At 38.0% G+C, this 24,234-nt stretch overlaps 1 protein-coding gene and 1 long non-coding RNA gene across 2 annotated transcripts; both read left to right on the top strand.

The window, feature by feature from the left end:
* Window positions 1-933: 933 nt before the first annotated feature.
* On the top strand, window positions 934-18,540 carry LOC135084921 (alpha-1,3-mannosyl-glycoprotein 2-beta-N-acetylglucosaminyltransferase). Its single transcript, XM_063979666.1, has 9 exons — window positions 934-1,577; window positions 9,334-9,452; window positions 12,202-12,415; window positions 12,739-12,817; window positions 13,659-13,808; window positions 14,431-14,521; window positions 14,709-14,813; window positions 16,581-16,754; window positions 18,181-18,540. The coding sequence occupies exons 1-9, from the start codon at window positions 1,295-1,297 to the stop codon at window positions 18,292-18,294; spliced, it is 1,329 nt and encodes a 442-aa protein (XP_063835736.1). The 5' UTR covers window positions 934-1,294; the 3' UTR covers window positions 18,295-18,540.
* Window positions 18,541-22,624: 4,084 nt separating this feature from the next.
* Window positions 22,625-24,100, top strand: LOC135084979 (uncharacterized). Its single transcript, XR_010259984.1, has 3 exons — window positions 22,625-22,811; window positions 23,159-23,273; window positions 23,839-24,100. It is a non-coding gene; the product is annotated as an uncharacterized LOC135084979 (long non-coding RNA).
* Window positions 24,101-24,234: the final 134 nt, after the last annotated feature.

A 24,234-nucleotide genomic window follows, 5' to 3' on the forward strand; every position in this document is an offset into this window, starting at 1 on the left:
ATAACTTGGAGTTTTTATACACAATGAAAGAGAAAGAAAAACTTCAAGAATTTATTAATGAAGCCGTGTTAAGTACTTTGCTTCCTAACAGCTTGTTGATCGTGGTTTTACTCAGGATTCCAGAGTCAGGAATGCTCTAATAAGATGGGGTTTATTTGGAATGAACGCACACGAGTACTATCATCCCATTCTGTGAAAAACAAAGCTTATTGAAGCATAATAATTATTATGACCCCTAAGATATTCAGACTGGGAATCGAACCCGGAACCTCTGGGTCTGAATCAGGTGGTATTACTACTATACCACATTATTTTTTTAACGCGGAGTCTTACACTCCCGTCACCACGAAACTTGTGCCTTAAGATCGATTATCAGAGTATGTAACGTGATATTTTATTCCAGATGATGTAAAAAAGACCTGGATAATTAAATGAAATAGTACTATGTATCTTTTTTTAATTTGTTCGTTAGTGTAGCCTTTTTAATAAAAAAAAAAGATTAGATGATTGTATTAAAATATTCTCAAATCAACTTTGAAATTACAAGATTTTCATATTTTTTCTATCTATTAATCTAAGATCTCATAAGCAAAAATGTAATTTTGTTACTTAATCTCATTTAGCAGGAAGTCTTCACTCATGACAAAGGAAGTCTTCTTGACAATTTCTAAAAACTTCTATTTTAGTAGTTTTATTTCTTTCTTACGACTCGCACTCATTGTAATTAATGCATTGACCATTATTTAAAACTACTTATGCCACTGTTGTATTGTAATGAAAACATTGTATTTCGATTCTCCATTACGTAAAAATAAGCTTGGTTGTTTCAAATTGATTTTTAAGCAGGTATTATGTATGATTTATGAATGGTAGTTTTTGTGACAGCAAATTCTGTGTTGGTCACACTGAAGCCAGCTGTCATTAGGTTTTTGACGTGTCGGCGATCGGTGGCCGTGGTTTCGTGATTCGTCGACGAATTCCCAATTATTCAATTATAACACAAATATTCACAATAACAATTTCACAATATCCTGTTGCTGTATTTCTAGTGCGTCTATTGTGTTGTAAAGTCCCAAAAATCTACGTGCTTGCGCACAAAACCGTTCATCTCTCGACTGTTTGAGAGCAATAAATATTTGTGTAAAATATTCGTGTCTGAGTATTCTGTGAGATGTTTACTGTTTGTGATTTGGCTGGACGTATCACAGAGTCATACGTGTACTGGCCATGGACGTGGTTTTGACGGAATGCCTGTGAAATCTCATTAGTTAGTCGGACTAGCTAGACTGTCAAGATGCGCGTAAATATTCGTAGGTTGACGGTCGCTGGAGCACTTATGGTGGTGTTTTGGCTGGCTGTGATGTACTCCTCGGTCATAGACGTGCCTGGGGCTCTCTCCAGCAAGAATAGTGTCCAGGATATAGAGAACAGGATAGACAATCTCCAGAAACAGGTGGAGCAGCAAATGACTGAGAGTAATCTGCTTTTAGCAAGAGTTAAAGAACACTTGAAGGCCAAATCTCAAGCGAAGGAGGAAGGCAAGGATATAAAGGACAACAATGTGGAGTATTCACTGAGTAAGTACTATTTTGGTGCTATTATTTTTAATAATAAATTGACAATGAGTCAAAAATTTTCTGATTTTCTAAAGGTCAATTTATGAGATTTATGCCCAGTTGCATGTCCCATGTAACTGAGTCAACAATCAATTTGTCTGTAGATGACCATGAAATTTTATAAATATTGTATAAAATTGATATTGATAGGTTATCAATGGAAATTTCAATCTAAACTTGATAAGTTTTATTTCCTCGTTTCATTGATGTAGTAAGCCGTTCTATTTTGTAATTTGTTAAATAAATACATTGGGTAAACCAGAAGAATATTAAACGAAACAAACTTTTAAGAGGCTATTTCTTGAAATAATTTCATAAAGAATACTGACATTAATATAGGTTACTGAAAAAATATTTGAACTCTTAATTAGAATTTAATACGTAGAATAAATCTTTAAGAAAAACAGTATGTTTTAATAAAAGAAACCGTTATTAACGCAACTACAGTTTATAATAAAGAGGCCTCCGTCACAACTGTGCAAATGGCTGGTTCAGTGAACCGTGCGATAATCAACTATTGTAATATTTTGTTGACATAGTTTTGCGTCAACCGTGATGTATACTTGTGGACCAAAAGCTGTGGACACACTATTTTGTCACCTTTTATTTTGAACTACAAATTAAAATGATAAAACGTTATATTTGGCACTTACGTTGTCTCTATATCATGCATGTTTATGATGATTTTCTTAACTAATTGTACAAAATATTTGAAATTAAAGAGTACATAGACATGTAAACCATAATTATTAGGTATGTAATTAATTTATGAAATATTATAAAACATGGTGATATTTTGGTACATAAAACACACCTAACTCAAAAATTCAATACAATAAAAAAAGACCTATCAAAGAAAATATAATGCATACACATAGTAAGCACCTGCCTTAACATTAATTTACACGTGCTTTCAAAGTGGTTCATTTAACGGCTTTCAACGTTCACATGTTGACAGAATAATAAATACATTTTTAAACCAAATATAGAGAAAATTGCTGCATTCTTCCGAGCAATTAGTATAGCCACGATAGCCGAACGGTGAATGGGTCGGAGTGGCCGACTCGAGATCCGAGGAACGCGGGTTCGAATCCCACCGCCGCTCGACTATTGTAGTGAGCTCACTCGTAACACAAGCTTATTTAGCTTAAGACGAGGGGCTAATGGGACTATTAATAATTTCTATTAAAAATTTACTATTTGTCACCATTCCCCAATAATTCAACGTCACAAATTTTTAAAAAGACACTTCATTCTGGCCTTAAAATTACCTGTAAATTAAGATTTTTGGTTGCATTGCAATTGAACAAGTAGTTTAATTTGAGCTGACAAAATAGTGACGTCACTTTCTTGTGTTGCCATACAAAATCTATGGGAGAGTCGCGTTTTGACAGAAAATTTGACAGGCCGACACTTCTCCGCTCTGCTCCGCTTTGGTGGACCGGGCGTAACTGGGGGTACAACTCTGGGTCCATTCATCATCATCATCATCTCAGCCATTCAGCCATAGGACGTCCACTACTGAACATAGGCCTCCCCCAATGCTTTCCATGTTACCCGGTTGGTAGCGGCCTGCGTCCAAACGCTTTCCTGCTACCTTTATGATGTCGTCGGTCCACTTTGTGGGTGGACGTCCCACGCTGCGTTTTCCGGTATGCGGCCTCCACTCCAGAACCTTGCTGCCCCATCAGGCGTCAGTTCTGCGTACTATGTGCCCTGCCCATTGCCACTTCAGCTTGCTAATCCTGGGTCCATTACTTAGGGCTTAAGTACGGCGCGCTATAGAATTCCAACTATGTATTAGGTGCTTTCCAATTCTAATGAATGTTACCGTTACTAGACTATTGGTTAACACCACCATAATGGAAATTAAGTTATACGGTGATAGGAAATTTTCTTTTCTCTATTAATTCATGAGTGCGATAACAATGTTTAGAGAGATAAGTAAGTACCTACACCTGACTTAGTTTCAGAGTGAGATTTCGCAGCGCCCAAGTCGAAATTATAGGCGCTGTTTCAAATGCAAATCGCTATCTGACGAAAGCATTTAAACGGGACTATTCCCACCTCTGCAACTCCTGTGTAGCCAGGATCTACAGCTTGACCGCCAATAAAAACTTATACCAGTAAAGATAAAGTTTGTCCAGGGGAAAAGTTAAACTGTCATTTGACCCGCAACGAAATTAATCAGAAGAACATAGGAGTTCGAAGTTGAAGTAATAATTAAAAGACTGAAAGTTTAAATAAGTATGTATAATAATTGTTCTCAATGGATTTTACAAAAGAGTATGCTCGCAGTAGGAAAAAGTATGGCGGAGAGAGGGCTAGAGATGGGGTCACATCCGGAGGGTGACTTCACTAGTGATGTGTTCAATTGCAACATCCTCCCTTGAACACAGGCCCATCTTGCAGGAGAGGTAGCGCAGCTTGGCTTGTGGAGTCGCTTTGGTCAGCACGTCGGCAGCCATCTCTTCAGTACTGACATACTGAACCTCTATCTTCCTCTCATTGATTTTGTCCCTGACAAAATGGTGTCGGACGTCTATGTGCTTCGTCCGACTATTGTAACCAACGGTACCTGAAAGCTTAATACAACTTTGGTTATCGCAATAAATGACAATAGGGCGACACGCCAGGTGTGGCCAGAATTCTTGTTGGAGCTGTTGGAGCCACACAGCCTCTTGAGTACATGCCGACAGTGACATGTACTCTGCCTCTGTCGTTGATAGCGCAACGGTAGGCTGACGCCTCGAGTTCCAGCATATAGATCCTCCCTGAAAGATGAAGGTGTAGCCGGTACAGGAGCGTCTGTCTTCTTCAGAGTTAGCCCAATCTGCGTCACAGTAAGCATGAACTATTTCTTCATGTCTATTTTGGTTATAAGACAAACAGTAGTTCTCAGTGCCTTTCAAGTATCTCAATACACGCTTCAGAGTTACCCAATGCTTCATTTCCGGTTTGTTATTGTATCTACTTAGGTAACTTACAACATAGTTAATGTCTGGTCTTGTGCCTTGAGACAAATAAAGCAGACATCCAATGATTTCTTGGTAAGGAATATTTTTCATAATTGCCTCTTCTTGGCCAGTTGAAGGTAGTTTTGTCTGAGGATCTATCGGTGTCTTGACAGGTTTACAGTCTGACATACCATATCTTTGTAATATTTCCTGTATGTATTTCTTCTGGTCAATATACATAATACCTTTCTTTCTGTCTCTTGTAACATGTAATCCAATGCAGTATTTCAATTCACCAATATCTTTCATGCTAAATGCTTCACATAATTTCTTTTTCAGGTTGTCCTTTGTAGATTTGCAGTTGGTGAATAAAATAAGATCGTCTACGTAAACAGCTACAAATGTTATATCATTTTCTCCAACAATCTTGTAGTAAATGCATGGATCAATCGAGGATTGAGAAAGTCCTATTTCTTTAAGTGTACCATCCAATTTTCTGTTCCAGTTACGACTTGCCTGTTTCAGGCCGTACAGAGATTTCTTCAGTAAGCATACATCGGTGCTGTTTCCATTTTCATACATCGGTGGCTGCAGCATAAATATCTCTTCTTCAATATCGCCCTGAAGAAATGCGGAAACGGCGTCCATCTGGTCAATATCCAGGTTATACTTCGTAGCAAGCGCAAGTAAGTATCGAAGTGAAGTGTACCTTATAACAGGTGAGTAAATTTCGTCATAATCTATTCCTTTCTTCTGTGCACAGCCTTTTATAACCAATCTAGCTTTGTATTTAGTTATATTTCCATTCTCATCTTGTTTTGTTTTGTACACCCACTTACATGGTATTGTTTTCTTTTCAGGTGGCAGTTTCGTCAAGATCCAGGTTTGGTTGTCTATCAGTGACTTGTATTCTTCATCCATGGCTTGTATCCATTTCTCTGAATTTTTGCATGATAAAGCTTCTTCTAAGCTTGTCGGATCATCGCACATAGCCAGGCATGCATGAAGATTGTCATCGGAGTCATCATAGCGTACAGGTCTCCTCCTTGGTCTTGGTCTCAATGTGATATTCGAGCTCTGTTCAACTACATGTTGATGCTCATCAGATATCTCGCCACTACTTGGTGTATATGTCCTGTCATTGGCATCTGTGTAAGTAACATCTTCAGACATAGATCTGTCACTGTCATGAGCATCATTTGTCAAGCTAGATTCATCCAGAGTCGATATTTCAGTCACTACATTCGGAGTACTTATATCAAACTTTGATGAAGCTGTTTCGGTGACTTGCTCTTTGGTAAGTTGAGTCAAATTCGAATTTTCTATGAAAATAACATCTCTGCTTTTCAAAATTGCTTTCTTCTTCGTGTCTAGTAATCGGTAGCCTTTAGTATTTTGACAGTAGCCAACAAATACCATTTCTGTAGATTTGGCATCCCATTTCTGTCTCTGTTGCTTAGGTATATGAACCATCGCTTTGCAACCAAATACTCGCATGTGGCTAATGTTAGGTTTTCTCCCAGACCATTTCTCCTCCGGTGTTATGTCATTCAGTACTCGAGATGGGGATCTGTTTGTAATGTATGCAGCGGTGTTAACGGCTTCAGCCCAATACATCTTCGGCAGATTGGCATCACTGAGCATGCACTTGGCGCGTTCCACTAGCGTACGGTTCTTCCTCTCGCTTAGGCCGTTCTGCTCAGGTGTGTACGGCGTCGTCGTTTGGTGCTTGATGCCAGAATCTGTAAGATATTTTGAGAAATCTTTATTACAGTATTCAGTGCCGTTATCTGTGCGAAGAATCTTTATCTTTCTCCCCAACTCATTCTCTACTTCACATTTAAATTCATGAAATACAGTTTTGACATCTAATTTATTTTTCAGGAAGTACACGAAGACTTTTCTGGAGAAATCATCGATGAAGGTAATGAAATATTTGGCTCCTCCCATTGAAGCACACTCCATGGGGCCACAGAGATCTGAGTGTATGACCTCAAGTTGTGAAGTTGCTCTTGAGCCTTCATTTTTGAAAGAAAATCTAGTTTGCTTTCCTTCTATACAGGGTATGCATGCTTTACTATCAATTTTTGTAATTTTCACTCCTTCAGTACAATTTACTAGCTTTTTCACATCATTGTAATTCAGGTGGGCCATTCTACGGTGCCAAACATCTAATGTTTCAGAACTATCAGTGGTAGTAACATATGCATTCCCTTCAGCAATAATCAATTTATACATGTTGTTGGTTAGTCTCGCCGTTGCTACTAATTGTTTCTCTTTATTGTAAATATTACAGCCAGTTTTATGAAAGTTGACATGACATCCATTCTTCACTAGCTGACTAACCGACAGCAAGTTAGCACTGAGCTCAGGAATAAATAAAACGTCTCTCACCTGGACAGTGTTTCTTTTACCATTATTACAGCAGAGATTGAGATCCACATTTCCCATCTTCTGTACAGTGACTGAAGAGTTATTGGCCACCTTTATACTTTGTATCGGAGGTGTCTTTACCGCATACAACCAATCAGATCTTCTCGTCATATGCATGGATGCGCCAGAGTCCACATACCAATCATTGTCATTCTGTGTGTTGGCTGAAAAAACTGCAGTAAAATTCTTATTAGCATTTGAAGAATCTTTCTTATTAGAGAAACAATTTTTGCTCAAATGTCCATATCGGTTACAACTGTAGCAACGGGGTCCTCGGGATTTATTCTGATTATTAGTGGGGTTACTATATTTCTTTGGGGGGTTTCTTGGCTTTGTGTACAATACTGTAGTATCAGATTCCGTTTTGACCTCTTGCAACAATTTAGTTTTAATTGAATCTGCACTAATTTTGACACCGGAGCTTTCAAGACCCATAATCATTGGTTTATACTGGTCTGGTAAACCCGCTAACATTAAAGTTCCTAACCACTCATCGTCGACTTTAAAATCTACATTTCTCAGTTTGTGAGCTGTGGTAATTATTTTATTTACGTACTCTTCTACGTTTGAACATCCATCTAAGGTCGTGTTTACTAAATCTCGGAGTAAACCTACTCTTCGGGTCAAACCAGAGTCCTCAAATGCGTTTTGTAAATTTAGCCATACCTGTCTTGAAGTCTTTGCATCTTGGATATGTATGTAGTTGATCGGATCCACGAGCAGAATTATTTTTGACTTAGCTTTCAGGTCTAGCTTCGGATTTACCACGCCGTCCTCATTTTCGATACATTCCCACAACTCCTCTAGCTCGAGGTATGACTTTACGGCGAATTTCCATGTGTTGTAGTTTTCTCTCCCGGTCAGTTTGTCAATGTGAACTGTATTTGTCGACATTGCCTCGGAAACTGAATTGTACTTTTAGCTGAAATAAGCTGAAAGAAAACTATCTGCGGCAACCTAACCTCAACTATTTTTATTACGCGGTACTTTTCGGAATTAAACTTTTTACAAAAAATTTTACTTTCAGGGGCTGGGCCCATAACCTGAAGTAATAATTAAAAGACTGAAAGTTTAAATAAGTATGTATAATAATTGTTCTCAATGGATTTTACAAAAGAGTATGCTCGCAGTAGGAAAAAGTATGGCGGAGAGAGGGCTAGAGATGGGGTCACATCCGGAGGGTGACTTCACTAGTGATGTGTTCAATTGCAACAGAAGTTAAGGTTCGATTTCCCTCCAGTTGACAGAACAAAGGCTATCTGAAGAAAGCATTTGTAAATCTTATAAAGCTAAACCAGCTTTTGCCCCCCGCGGCTTCACACGTGAATTTCCATTTATCTTTTCGACTTTATTGCGTGTCCTATTTTCAAAAACCGGGATAAATAAAATCGTTTAAAGTTTCTTTGGGTCTGAAACAGATTCCCCGAACAATAAACTCGTTCGATCGAACATAATATTGTCTCGATAACCCAGGTCATGCTGATAATATCCGTCACATAAAAGTGGGTGGATGCTATTATCAAAATCAATCGTCACAATAACCGGTTCATTCTCAATTAAACAGCAATTTGTATGTGTAATTTGATCGCGGCCATGTGATGAAGAATCAGTACGAATGCACTGTGATAAGATAGTCAATAACAACAAAATAAGTTGACCTCTTGGTCGTTATGTCTGACGTTAGCTCTGATTTGACTACGAGAATTGTCATAATAAGGAAAACGCGACACAATTTGAATTTTATTGTGACTTAAATAAACAACTTGAAAAAATCGTACAGCTAAGGCTATAATATACATATAGTCACTATATCTCTTGTAAGCCAATAAGGGCAGAAATGAGGAGATCCATAGCATGACCACAGGGCACCTAGTTTATAGAACTGATGGCCATTGGGACAGAAAAGTTCTATAATATAGAACAGAAAACATAGTGTAAAAAGCTTCCCTCTTGATAGACCAGCAATTTGGTGAAGGTGAGGGTAAGAACGCAGAGCCTATTGTTGAGGAGATCCTTGCGGAAGTTCTTTATCTAGCAGCAAAAGCTGACTGTCGCTAAAATAACTCATTCTTGAATCCGGACCAGAAAATGTAGTATAGGCAGGGCTCCGGTTGACCGATAATCTGGTGAAAATCGCGGGACTCCCCCAAGAATCTTCACAACAATCGATCCCTAAGCTGCATCTTTGTTTAACAGACTTAATTGCTACTAACGCCGCACCAACCCAGTTTGGTATCATTACATACTCTTTTTTATTTCTTCCATAAATCAACAGTAGTCTTTAGACTTTATTATCAAAACACTAAAGCACATTATTCTCTTTGCAGACAACCTCGTGCTCCCAGTTCTGCTCATCGCCTGCGACCGAGTGACCGTCAAGCGCTGCCTGGACAACCTGGTCAAGTTCAGGCCTAATAAGGACATGTTCCCGATCATTGTTAGCCAGGTGAGTTCATATTCCCACATTTCCCACTTCTAGAATGCTCTGGCAGAAATTAGATAACAGTGGGTTGAGTGTGAGTTTACATCAAACGGGCTCACTAGTGAGTGCGTTTAAAAATGTATGAAAATTTTAGTTTTTGAAAGTTTCCCACTAGCGGCGCTGTACAATCCGTCATACATTTAATGTCATTTTTGACGCGCTCACTAGTGAGCGCGTTTGATGTAAACTCACACTAGGCCCTTTAATCTAATCTAAAGAGCAGCGATTCCCAAAGTTGCTATCGACATCTGTCAACTGTCATGTGCAAAAAACTATTAGGGGTTTTATGTGATGCAAACGGGACTATTCCCACCTCTCGTTCCCACCGCTGCAACTCCTGTGTAGCCAGGATCTACAGCTTGACCGCCAATAACAACCCAACCAGTGAAGGTCAAGTTTTTCCTGAGGGAAAGTTTAGGACCCGCAACGAAATTAATCAGAATTCAGAAGAACATAGGAGGAATTCGAAGTTAAGTTCAAACAAAGGTTTAGTAACCTTTAAGAAAATTATTATAAAATAAAGTTCAATCAAAGCTGTAGTTTAATTATTATCATTTTATTTGTTTAGTCGAGAAAAACTAATAATACGTTGTAATGTAAAATAGGCTGTTGAATTTTCATTCAAATGCTTCACCTGAAATATTACAGCATTTCCATAAGTGACGTTATAGGTATACTATGCAACCATTAAAAGCGAAACTAGCCAGTTATCTAACGTAATGATAATGCAATATCAGTTTTTATTACACGCTTGATAATCGCGGCTCGGGCTCGCTTATCAGTCCAATTTGTACCGTTTGAAAGTATTAGAGGTGTTTTTTTTGCGAACTATGTGATAACGAAGTAATTCGTTATAGCAAAATGACGTCCACTGCTGGACAAAGCCCCTGCCCCGTACAACCAAACTGTGGAATGGACTGTCGTCTGCGGTGTTTCCGGACGGATACAACCTGCAAGCTTTCAAGAAGAGAGCGTATCTTCATCTATAAAGGCCGGCAACGCACCTGTAACGCCCCTGGGTCTGCGGGTGTCTATGGGCGACGGTAATCACTTACCATCAGGTGATCCGTCGGCTCGTTTGCCTCCTGTCACATGAAAAAAAAACAAAGGCTTCAAGGATTTCCATAGCAACCGGTCCTGCGCTGCCCGCATCCAGGCACCCCCCGCGACCTTCACCAGATCGTCGGTCCACCTAGTGCGGGGCCTGCCCACGCTACGTCTTCCGGCCCGTGGTCGCGAATTTTTAGAGAGAACGAAGTAGTCAGAACAGTAAAACTATTTGCCAAATATGATCATCTATCATGAGTAAACTTGGCTCCGTGAAGCGATTGCTAAATTCAATGAACCATTCACGAATGTCAATATGTCTAGCAACGCGACGATCGAATTAAGTTGTCAGTCGAATTTGAACAAAATGTATTTTTGATACTGCAGCAAAAGTAAATGTAGGTTTATTTTTTTGCCTTCATTTTCCCTATAATAAGTGAGTAAGGTACGCACTGACGTCAGTGTAGGAGGAAATCAACAGAGATACTTTTAATCGACCGATAATTTGGTTGGCTTCTTAGAATAATAATGCGTTTATAAGGTGTACCTTAATTGTAATTGCCTCGCTCTATATTTATATTACATGGTTTCATACCTATATCAATATGTGGATTACGTAGTGGGATGTGTTACCACATAAATAATACATAAGTCTAGTAGATAAGTTAATTTCTGTAACACATTTGTTTGTAATTCCTAAAATAAATAAATAAAATAGATGAATAGTCTTTGTACAAACGCTTCGTCAAAAGTGAGGCAAAAATCTTATTTCATTACTGTCAAAACGTTGTTAAAAAGGCGATTTTTTTCCAAATTGAGAGGTTTTTAATAGTTTTTATCCACATTTATCGTAATAAAATGTTATTATTTGTTATTTAATGAGACATTTAATTAAAACAACAAAGTTTCAACTTTCAAGTGGACCAGAATGGTCTACTAAAAGGTCTAAAAGTTACCTCACTTTTCGTGCGCTTACCTATCTAGGTTTTATTAATCTATCGTTGGCTTCTAATCAGAGTTTGAAATCCGCCGATACCAATTCGGCGCCTATTGTTAATGTTCATACAATATGTTCATGCTGATTAAGGATTTGTCACACTGCTGTCTGCGGTCAGGTCAAAGTAAACATCTATAAACTCATAAAAAAACGGTCAATATTGTTTGTATGAAACTCCATACTGCAACGCACACTTATCCGCACCGTAACGTAAACGCCTCGCTTCGCGATTGACAGGCTCGCGAAAGGCGATACGGTGTTGATCCCTTTCCGAGTTGATAACGCCCGTATTCTCAAACATTACTATGAGGTCTCATAGTGCGCGTGTACAGTCTGACACACGAACCAATCACAGAGCTCTATTCAACGCTGTACGTTCGATTTGCTGTTTCACTTAAGCAAGCATCGTTTGTGAATACGGGCGTTAGTCTGCTATGAGCTTAAGTCGTATACAGAGTAAATACAAATGAGTAGGTCATCTTCATAGAAACGCACCGAGCGCGGTTTGTATATGAGCGCGCCAATACGTATGCGGCGCGCACGCACACACTGACAAAATTTTGCGTGGATTAGCGGGGAGTTGCGCTGATAATGAATATGCTATGAAGATGACCTACTCATTTGTATTTACTCTGGTCGTATACAGTTCACAAACAAGCCTCTTTCCAGGACTGCGGCCACAACGCGACCTACCAAGTAATAAAGAGCTTCGCAGACGACGACCCCACCATCACAGTGGTCCAGCAGCCTGACCAGTCGGAGATCCCGCTCCCTCGGGTCAAGGTCAAGTTCCGAGGGTACTACAAGATCGCCAGGCACTACCGGTTCGCGCTCAACCATGTGTTCAAGACTCTGGGGCATGAGGCGGTGATTATTGTCGAAGGTAAGCATCATTAGGTCTTAGTCTCCAGTCAGGAGAACGCATATCTACTCCTTTATTTACCAGAGGCAGAGATTTGGCCTACACTCTCCACGTTCGCCAGACGGGTTAGGGAAAGCCTGCTGTTCGCATATATCTCCATTATTCACCTATTACGACATCCACATGAAAAGAGGGGCTGGCCTTATTCCACTCTGCCGGATATCTCTCTTCTTCGTCGCTACACTCTTGCCAGAGTGGTCTGCCGGATTTACACGGCTATAAATAAAATATGGCACGCGTATAGCACTTATTTGAAATATTTTAAAAAATATGTTTTCTTTCAGATGACCTGGACATATCGCAAGATTTCTTCGAGTACTTCCTCGGCACGTATCCGTTATTGCTCAAAGACCGGAGCCTGTGGTAAGTTATATCATAAACTAGCGGCGAGTGGAATTTTGAAATATCCCGTCTTAGAGAGCACCTACGTTCTAAAAGGATGCATGCAAAATTTAAGACTCCTAGCACTTGTAGTTTCTGACATTTCGTGATGAGTGTGTCAGTCGGCCGCCCGCGACTTCGTACGCGTGGACCTCGGTTTACCCCCGTTAGATAACATGTTGATAGATGGCGTTTCACGGCTTCACCCGCATGAATATTTACGAACGTCAAAAACAGTAGTTTGTCCAGCGCTGTAAATTTTAACCAATGACTATAGATGGCGCTTTTTAGACACGTCTTATTTATTTATTGAAATTTATTTGTCACATTTTTTCATAAATTATAGCCTATATCTTAATCTGGGTTATAAACAATAATACTGTCAAGTTTCAACAAAATCCGTTCAGTGGTTTTTGTGTGAAAGAGTAACAAACATCCAGACATCCAAACTTTCGCCTTTATAATATTAGTAGGATAGGATTACTATTGCCCGCGACTTCGCACGCGTGAAAATAGTTTGAATTTTACAACATTTTTCTTACCTGCTCCATTATCTTTATTGCTAATGCTTTTATGCATTTTCCTTTATAAGATTTTAAACTTTCGCGTTCCACCATTTCAACTAAAATAGTAAGACACGGGTCTTAACGCGACGTTTATTATTGAGTTACATTATGTACTCACGGCTTGACGTTTCGGCTGCTATGCTGCAGCCGTGGTCACAAGCAGACTGGCGGTTCGCGGCATCGTCCGTTCGGGCGGGCTTGAAAATTTTCAACTACGCTCATTCCCTCATATTGTCATTTGTCGTTTACTCTCACAGGTGTATATCGGCGTGGAACGACAACGGCAAAAAGGATGTGATCGATATGTCTCATCCGGAGCTGCTGCATCGCACCGACTTCTTTCCCGGGCTCGGCTGGACTCTGAGGAGGGAGACCTGGCTCAAACTAGAGGCTAAATGGCCTGAAGCGTGAGTGGAAAAAAAGATAATATTCTTAATTCGAAAACCAAATTCAAATCTTTTTTTTTCTATAGCCCGGTCTGTGAGCACGTAGAATTTTGGCCAATGACCCCAAGCTACCCATCCTTATCGCTCGCGCGTAATTATATTGCTGTCGCGACTGTGCGACGGGCGCCCGCTGTGAGTGTGCGAGCGCGACAGCAACATAATTACGCGCGAGCGATAAGGATGGGTAGCTTGGGGTCATTGGACAAAATACGTCTTTTTCGCTTATCCGTTCATCACTCGCAGTAGGTCTCTTTGTGAGTGGCGTTGGACTTTTTGGAGTTTTGGCACGAAAGTGTGACGTCATTTACAGTTTTGTTTACGAGCCAAGGAGAAAAACTTGTTTTTGACACTACCTTCATTTCACCAAATTGACACACTAAGGCTGAGTTGCACCATCTTACTTTAACTTTGACAAACGTCAAAAAACTGTCAAACTCCATACAAAAACCACCGGTTATCGTTATAATTTCGGTTAAAGTTTGGTGGTGCAACTCAGCCTAAGAGAGATGGACAATTTCCGACATTTTTCCTTTTGAGGTGCGAAACAAAAACATTTACTTATTATTTCTTCTATTTGTTTAAGATTCTTCGACGATTGGCTCAGAGATCCTCAAAATACTGACGGGCGGGCTTGTATCAGGCCAGAAGTCTCCAGAACTTTCACATTTGGAAAGGTAGATATTATCTATTACTTAGTTTAGTATACTGATGAGAGCACATCAAGCTAGTCATTGTAACATCTTATGTGGTTGTTATACGAGCTAATTATCTTTTTTTTTTATTTTTTGCTGAAATTGATGCGCTTGAAGATGACTTTGGTCCTTCGAACCGGATCAGTCGCTAAAACATTATCTTTTCCAGATCGGTGTAAGCAAGGGTCTGTTCTACGATATGCACCTGCGTGCGATGCAACTCAACATGCAGTATGTCGAGTTCACAGCGCTCAACCTTACTTATTTGCTCAAGGTATGTATCAATTACACTGCGGAACAAAAAAAATAAAAAAATCTGCGGCATCTATTTTGTTAATGGATTTTGTAAATACTTGTATTAGACATAAATGGTGTGCATTTACTTTCTTTGGATTGACTCTGGTTCTTGAGATAAACGAGACACAAGAAATCAATGAAAAAAATTAAACGACCCTCCCTAAACTTATATTAATTTGATTATACCCACTAAGTTTTATTTTCTACTCATGTATTAGTGTAGTTGTAGTTACAACAATTTAGTAATCAGCTACTAGACCTTGAAATTAACAGTTTGTGTCTTTTAAATCAATTTTTAAAGAGCTTTTTTGTCTCAAAAATATGAGTTCATTATGAAAACCTTGCTGTTAGCTACATAAATGGAAAATGCTCAGCTTAAAATACGAAACTGTATTCAGATCACATAAAAAGCACAAAAGGCAAAGCAACAGAAAAGTATCCAAAAACAAGATGGCTAACACCGTTGCTAGGCTGCAGTCCATAGACCACAGCCTAGCACCGGTGTTACCAGATCTGTCGCCAACACTTGCGTTTACAATCCCAACAGTTTTTGTTAATATTTGGCTTCTAAACTTACAAAAGCAAAGAAATAAGATCACGGAGGTAGTGATAAAAACCTACCAAGCATACTGTCTTATAAAACTTCCATAAAATAATAAATATTGGGGGTCCAATATCGTCTGCAAGACTCGTGAAGACTCTTTGCCATACTGGAGTCAAGCTGGACGTAAAGGACTTCAATTTGGAAAGCCAAAGATATGAACTGAGCTTTCTAATCACTAAAATGATCAAAAGTCAGCCAAATTAAAGTCCTTTACGTCCTGAAACGTCCGTTTGAATACGGAAAAAATAAATTCGATTGACCGCAAATCCGTACTCTTATTAAGACACTGTATTTGTAAACCACATAACACAAATTGAATCTGAAGCTTGGCTAAGCTGTGTTTTAGTAATCAAACAATATTTGGGGAGTCATAGAGCACCAGGCTTTTCAGAATTGGTTGTTTGAAAAATTTAACACATAAGGATCTAATTTGTTGCCATAATTATGGAATTTTCCTCACCAAAACCATAACATAAAAGCTTACAGAAAAAGCTTTTTGTAGTTTTTTTTTCTATTATTTGATGAAAATCAAATATATTTTTAATTTTTATATCGTTCTTAAATAGGATCTTAGTGTAAATATTTTTTTTATACAGATTGGTATTTTTACTTTGGTTTTTTTCATATAAACAGTTAATAGTATTTATCTCAAGATCTAGAGTCAATTTGACAAATCTAATATTTTTCTAGTATTCAGCACACTAGCCGCATACAGAATTGACTCTAAACTACCATGCCGCAAAATGACTGTTCCCCAGTGTTATTTATCTTTCTTTTTCATTTATTATATTCTAGAAATGTACCGGTTAATGCACTCTTTTTCGTTTAATTTTAAATCTTTTGATAATTTTGGGGTGCCAATATACCCCAACTGGGGTTCCATAGACCCCAACATAATATTTATAATAATAATATTTATTTGCCTAAAATAGGTGGTTACTATTTTAGTCGTGTTTCCTGGAATTTGTTTTTAAAATATATTTTTTTTACCTAAAAAACCACCACCATCATTACCCTATAATACAGATATAGGGCCTATTCCACTACTATTTCTCATTACGCTCCATTTTACCCTGTATATTTTTTTATAACCAGCACTACTAAAAGAGTACTATTACGTTATTTTTACGGAACTTTTAGGACAACTACGATGAAGCGTTAGCGTCAACAGTGCGAGCGCTGCCCGAGATGACAGCGGATGAGGTCATTGCGCATCCACTAGGCGGCTCCCCGCCTGCCGTCAAAGTGACATACTCCAATGCACAGACGTACCAGAAGGCGGCTAAGAAGCTGGGACTTATGGACGACTTTAGAGTAAGTTACTTATGTTCTATATTCTATAGCACTATCGATGATAGCGCATCCCATAGGCGGGAAGACTCGCATTACTCCAACGCGCAGACTTACCAGAAGGCGGCTAAGAAGCTTGGGCTTATGAACGACTTTGGAGTGAGTTATATTCTAAAATTGCTCTAGGATTAGCGATGACAGCTGCGGTGTTGCTCAGAAAAACGTCATCCAAAGATTTGAATGTTGCTATCCCTCTCGCGCAAAGCGAGATGCCAGCATGAGTGGCAGTGACAGATAGAGTAGCCCTACTGACGAGGTGACAGAGCATCCCATAGGCGATAATAGTTAAATTCTCCAACGCCCAGATTTACCGGAATGCGGCTAAGAAGCTCGGGCTTATGGATGACTTTAGGGTAAGTTACTTATGTTCTATAGCACTAGCGTCAACAGTGCGAGAGCTGCCCGAGATGACAGCAGATGAGGTAATAGCGCATCCCGCAGGTGGTTCCCCGCCTGCTGTCAAAGTGACATACTCCAATGCACAGACGTACCAGAAGGCGGCCAAGAAGTTGGGGCTTATGGATGACTTTAGAGTAAGTTTTTTTATGCATAACAAGGCAGATATTTGACCGCAATCGCACCTCGTGTTAAATGAGATGCAGTCTAGGATGGTACATATCTGCCCTGTAAGTGCCTATTCACTCTCGCCTTGAAAAGGCCCGGATCATAGTGTTCGGGAAAAATAGCAGTTACTCTATGTTATTACTCATAACAAGGTAGCTCTTGGCATGCTTCTCACCTGATGGAAAGTGATGATCTGATTGAAGAAAACATTATTTCTTTTTGTTACTTTCTTTTCTTTCTTTAGAGACAATTTTTTGTTCGTTTTAGCAGGCCTGTTCATCTCCGCGAGTTTACATCGAAAACAAAACACGCACGATGGCCCACCTACAGGATACTATTCGACAAGGCCTCACATACGAGCGAACATTGACTCACGCACGCGTATTCTTGTGTATGATGGAATTTTTTTTAAGAAAATGGTGTACTTAATACTGTGCAGTATTTAACTGCCTAAATAATAATAAAAACACAATGTACTTTTTTAAGTTGCCTCAAGACACTGAGAGGTAAATAAGTAGTTAATATTATTCATGATAATTCATGCTAAATCATGTATTTCCTCCGCCATTTTCCGCAGTTTGGCACCTCACGTCACATCACTTTACCGAAGTCAGCCCTATTGCTTCGGCGCAGTGCCGATCACTGACGTTTGTCAACAAAATGGTGCTTGACTCTTGAGACAGGCTAAATTACACCATATTGTTAATGACATTGAGCATACATTTTTTAAATACTTTCGCGAAGTAAAACTTCTGTACGTAGTACTTATTATTATTCTGTGGTTTTAGTATAATTATAAGTTTTTAATATTCATATTCATAAACAGAGTGGCGTTCCTCGCACGGCGTACCGCGGCATCGTGTCCTGCTTCGTGCGGGGTCGCCGTGTGTACCTCGCGCCCAGTTTCCAGTGGACCAAATACGACCCCAAGTGGGGGTAGAAAAGAGCCTCTCGCGCTAGACTCGTCTCTAGGCGCGAGAATGCTGGCAAATATGTAATCAACAGTGCACATTGACTGGGGTACAAATACACCCCATCGCGAAAATGATGAACGATAATCAAATATGGTGTGGGGTACAAATACACTCCGTCGCGAGAATAATGTCAAATAATCAACAGTGCACATTGGCTGGGGTGCAAATTCACCCCATCGCGAAAATGATGACAAATAATCAACAATGGTGTGGATTGGCTGGGGTACAAATACACCCCATCGCAAAAATGATGTCAAATAATCAACAGTGCACATTGACTGGGGTGCAAATACACCCCATCGCGAAAATGATGACAAATAATCAACAATGGTGTGGATCCCATTCGGTGTTGGGGTGCACGAGTACCCCACTATCAAAATGTGTAATTTCGTGGGTACCAATGTTACCGATTCTGTGTTGGGGTACAAATAAACCCCAATGCGAAAATGTGTAGATTTCTTGGTGAACTTCAACAGTGTGGATACTCTATATAGTACTGATTATTAAAACTTTTAGTGGTCGTGGCGTTTCTCAAAATATGAGATTATTTATGTTTATTGACTTAAATAAAAGTGTATTTCTATTCATCACAAATCTATCCAATTTAGGTGAGTAAAAATGTAATATTGCCAAAATTGAGCCCCTTAAAAATTGTGAAACTACAGTACTTGCGAATCATATCATTTTGCGTTAGTATTTAATTTAATGTACAAATAAAGTATATTTGACTTTTGTTTAATAAGTTCAATATAACAATCAATAAGTTGTCTCATTTTAGTTAAAACTTATTATGACTCACAAGCACTGTAGTTGGAGTTAGTTAGACCTTTTGTAAATATTATTGATTACAAAGATATAGTTAATTTAAATATACCTACTATTTGTAATGTACTTGGTTAGAAAATATTCCTGTATATACACAAAATGTAAATAGGTGAAAGCTAGAGGTTTTATTTGAAATGTTGATAATTTTTATTCCCTGAGAATGACGTTTTTGGTCGTTGTGAAAAAAGAGAGGTTCAGTTTCATATTTTTGCCAGTCCGTTTTCCAATTTTAGTGCTTCATGAATTACTTTATTATGATTTTCGATATTTTTGCATAATCGTCGACTTTTAAGTCAAATAGTGATTAAAAGCTTTACTAAGTGTCACTTTTCTGACCATCCTGTAGATGTGATTATTGTGAAGCATTGTGAAGGACGTAGCACACTTATCAACCCGGAAAGGGATCGTAATCGTTACCCTATCAAGTGGAGGCGGTCAGCGTTATTTGTATTAAAACTCCATATGCAACGCACACTTATCCGCACCGTAACGTAAACGCCTCGCGGTTGACAGCGCGAAAGGCGATAACTTGTTGATCCCTTTCCGAGTTCATAAGTCTGCTACCATCTTGAGCCAGTTCATTTTAAAACAGTCAATTTGATTTTATGCTGATGTAGCACATACATGACATAAATAACTTTGTCACAACACAATGTAGTTCCTGTAACATGTTATTATGTTCTTCCACTTGTTAGAAATACAATATAATACATTTAAAATAAATATATGATTCCCTTCATCGTAGAGCTCTCTCCATAAGCAATTTAGATTATAATAGCATAATTTTAGCTTTATTTAGAAGTCAGTACCTGGATTATTGGAGCGGCACGGGAGGGTGTTTTCGTGACTTTCAAACGTCAGTGAGACTTCAAATCTTCATATAGATGACCCACGCTGAACTGTCCCACCAAATTCAATGACAGAGGGGCGCTACCATCGTTCAACTATATGGTTTCCTACATGGCAAAAATAGGAACCAGCGATCCGGTATGTCTATACACCACTAAATTTTAATCACCGAAAAAAAAAATTCTGGGTAATGAGTTATTGATACTGATCCCATTTGTGCAAAAAAAAGAGTAAAATAAAGTGACTCAAAATATCCTCCTAAAATTGGTAATTTATTGACACACGCGTCGCTAGCACTATTTAAATACGATAATGTAACACTTATTAGAATTAAAAATGGTCTCAGTTAGCTAAGTATGTAATAATAACACTGGAAGCGTGGTCGAGGCGTGAGCGAGACAGACAGATCGATGCAACGTGCGAGCGCGTACGACTACTCTAGCGAGCAGCGGAGTGACCCAGCTGTGACGCGTACAATACGGACTAACGAAAATTTAATAAAAAAATTAACTTCATGAAAACCATTTCTTTTTCTTTTGTTTTCAATATTCCACACGTTTCTACATAACCTGTTAAAATTTTTTCGGTGATAAAAATTTAGTGGTGTATATCATGGATAGGACAGTTCAGTATTTTTGGAACTATATTTGTGTGCTCTGTTATGTCATAATATGTCAATGTCACACCTCCCGTGCTGCTCCCATACCTCAGGCACTAACTCTGACAATCGCTATACCTATAATATTGACTTGACAGGATTTTATAGCAAAATTGTAAGAGTATAACATAATAAACTGGAATTAAATCGATCAGGTCTAAATAATTTACATATCTTTTTCGGAATACAATCCGTCCGTAGCTCAATATTAATATGCATTTGTGATTATTTTATTAAAACAAGCGGTAAAATAAATGAGTGGATGTGTTAAGTCTTGTAAAGTATGTACTTGTTATGTTATATGGCGGATTTACACTATGCGGAAATTAGCCGAGTCAAGTCAAAAAAACAGAGGAGTGGGGATGAAATTCATTCATTTTTCATCCCCACCCCACTGTTTTTTTGACTTGACTTGGCTAATTTCCGCGGAGTGTAAAAAAGCAGCAATAGGTTTCTTTTATTTCGCCAGCTGGCGCCATAGAACCTTACTCGATAGTGGCGCCAACTTGGTTGCAAATGAGTGCAATTATAAAAACCTTGATTACAATAAAGGTTGTAATTAGTCAGCCATTATTTTTTTATCGAGATGTCATTATTATTTTTTACCCGACTGCGCTAGGAGGGTTATGTTTTTCGAGTGCATTTTTTGTGTGACTGTTTGTAGCACATTGTTGTAAGGCTTACAGTTAAGCGCATTTTGACAAAATACAAACAATCATTCTAGGATAATTTTAAAATGTATGTAATTTGATGTGAAGCATAGCTACGGATGAAATAAATAACCAAAACTGACCATTAAAGTAAATTAATAACTTGTATTGTAAAATTAAGTGTAAATAGTGTAAAATTGCATATTTTATGAAAGGCTGATTATGTCTCATTCGATAGCAGTAAAGAATCGTCAAGCATTTCGCCGCAAGATAAAAGCTATTTACAATTTATTTATTTATTTTTTACTAGGACGATCGCATTGTTTTTTACTGAAGCCGGCAAAATACTAAAAATAGGGTATTGGTGCACCCCTTTTTTCATAATAATTATGAAATTATTATTATAAAACGAGATAAATAATAATAGTCCTAATAAAAGTTGAGTTGTTTTATAAGCTAGAGTCACATTCTGTTTCAATTTATTTCCACGATAATTATTTTTAAAGAATAGCAATGCTTTTTATACATCTTTCCATTCCAATTTCTTGTATGTTTTGGGGTTCATAATACCCCAATTCGACATTAGCAAATTTCAATAGAAAAAGCTCAAAAAAGTGGTTTATTTATGTATGCGTTTATTATACGACTTGTAGTTCGTTAGAAGCCTTTCAATGTATTTGTAATTTGTACTCAAAAGAGTACAAACATACTAATATATTTGAAGATGAAATTTTAACTGATGATCCTTTAAGCCTTTTGTACATGTTCATTTCTTGTTTATATCACGAGTGTGTTCCATCCCACTCGATATAATAAGTAAAGCTGTTTGTTTTCCAAATAAAGTAAAAAATATTATTTTTTTGCCTTGCTGAGGATATTTTTGCCTGTTCAATAATGATTTAAGCTCATAATTTCATGTTTGAGTACCGTATAAGACTGTGATCTGCATTGTAATATATTACATTGTAATTGTGCTGTAACATAGCCAATGTTATGTGTTTTTAATTAATATAATTGATATTGTTAAAACTGTGTCTTATTTTCAATACAAAATATTTTATATGAAACTCGTGTTTGATGAATTAATTCAATCAGTCAATTTTCAAGGATGTTTTTATCGTCTTAAGAATAGTGAACCGATTGAAGACTTTAATATGTAATGTTCACATAAGAAGGCAATAGCTGGAATCGATTTAGGCACAAGCGGTCGCTTTAAATGATAACAGCAATCATTGGTGTGACGTATCACTGCTATCTCCTGCCTGAAACCTTCAATTCGAACAAACGCCTTGAGTCATACAACAACCACAACATAGGTGGCGCAAGGTGGCGTGACGAGTTATTTTTGTTTACTTGTCATTTGTTAAATCATTATTTATTTTCGAACAAGCTGATTATTGACAATTTGTTTATAAAAATGTCCGTGAAAAACGCTGTGCAATCTAATTTCCATAACTTTTTTACTGAAGGATGTATTGAATATATTTACGAAGATGAGCAGGTATGTAAGTTTGTGATAAAAATTAAATTATCAATCAATGTGTGTTTATATGGTTTAGATACATTGGCAGGTGCAGGTATGTGATTATTATTGTGTAGGTTTCTAAAAGCTTATCAAAATTAATTTAAATGTGGAAGAAAATTGGAAAGCCTTGGTTCAAAGAACATAGCTGCCTAAGTAGAAAGTTTTAGAATTAGATAGTCCGAATCGTTCTAGTAAGTATTGTGTTTTATCTGCTCGATCTTTTATTTCAGAGAAATATTATGTATCTACATGGTATCTACTTACGTAATAGAATAGTGTAGGCTATTCGCTAATAACTATTCGTGTTTCTTTTTTGTTTTCAGTGTGTGGCCTTTGACGCAACTAAAAATCAGCAGGCGCCAACTCATTTTCTTGTAGTCCCCAAGAAAGTGATACCAAGATTGTCTTTAGCTTCACCTGAGGATGAAAAAATATTAGGTACGTGGTTAAGCTACACATTTTGGCAACAGTCACTCCATGCATTATTTCCATTTTTTTTTGTATCTTTCAAAATTTTATTACATGTTTGTAGGACATTTGCTCATCGTATGTCGTCGGGTTGCGAAAAGTAAAGGGCTGCATCCAACTGGGTTTCGGGTGATCATGAATGAAGGCCTTCAAGGAGGTCCTACAGTCGATCACTTGCATTTTCATGTCATGGGGCATCGTCAAATGATGTGGCCTTTTTGTTAGTGGTTGTGGTGTACTGAGTGGCTAAAATAAACTGGTATAATGCATGATTGTATGTGTTTTAATCATTATTCCCAGCTAGTGAAATCACTCTCCGCTGTCTTTGCCAATAAAGAGTAGTGACAGGACCTTACTCAACAGTAGTCCTACTCTAGAATGGTCTTGTGACTGTCATTCACCAGTGGTGCTAATTGGTGTGCGAAAATATGATACCATATATTGCATGACCTATGAGTAAATTATATTCAAATACATGTTATAATTTTCTGCTTTCTTCTTGAGTGAGTGAGGTCACTTATTTTAATTGTTTCAGGTCATCTGTTAATAGTAGTTAAGAATATCGCAAAACAAAAAGGACTAGCAGGATATCATGTAGTCGTTGATGAAGATCACAGGACAGTGAGGTTCAACGGAATCCATCTTTTTGGCAGGTCTCTCCTTCACATGATGTGGCCTACAGGGCCTGGCTGTAGGCTATAAGCGAGCATCAAGCGGGATACTAGGATATAAATAAATAAGCTTAAGATTTAAATATAAGGCACAGTATTTAAATAAATGATAGGTATTATTCTAAACTAGAATTTTATTTTCACGTGCTGGGATATTTTTGACGTATTATGTATTAGATTTAGATTATTTTATCAAATAAAATAAGCAATAAAATAAATAAGTAAATACAATTTTGTTCTCTCTTTTATAGAAAAAAAAG

This window comes from Ostrinia nubilalis, chromosome 27, assembly GCF_963855985.1.
Source record: "Ostrinia nubilalis chromosome 27, ilOstNubi1.1, whole genome shotgun sequence".
NCBI lineage: Eukaryota > Metazoa > Arthropoda > Insecta > Lepidoptera > Crambidae > Ostrinia > Ostrinia nubilalis.

Excerpts from the sequence above, each read along its gene's own strand:
- LOC135084921 (XM_063979666.1), top strand. The coding sequence starts at position 1,295 with ATGCGCGTAAATATTCGTAGGTTGACGGTCGCTGGAGCACTTATGGTG. Across the intron at positions 9,453-12,201 it reads TCCCGATCATTGTTAGCCAG|GACTGCGGCCACAACGCGAC; the intron begins GTGAGTTCATAT and ends GCCTCTTTCCAG. Across the intron at positions 12,416-12,738 it reads GGCGGTGATTATTGTCGAAG|ATGACCTGGACATATCGCAA; the intron begins GTAAGCATCATT and ends GTTTTCTTTCAG.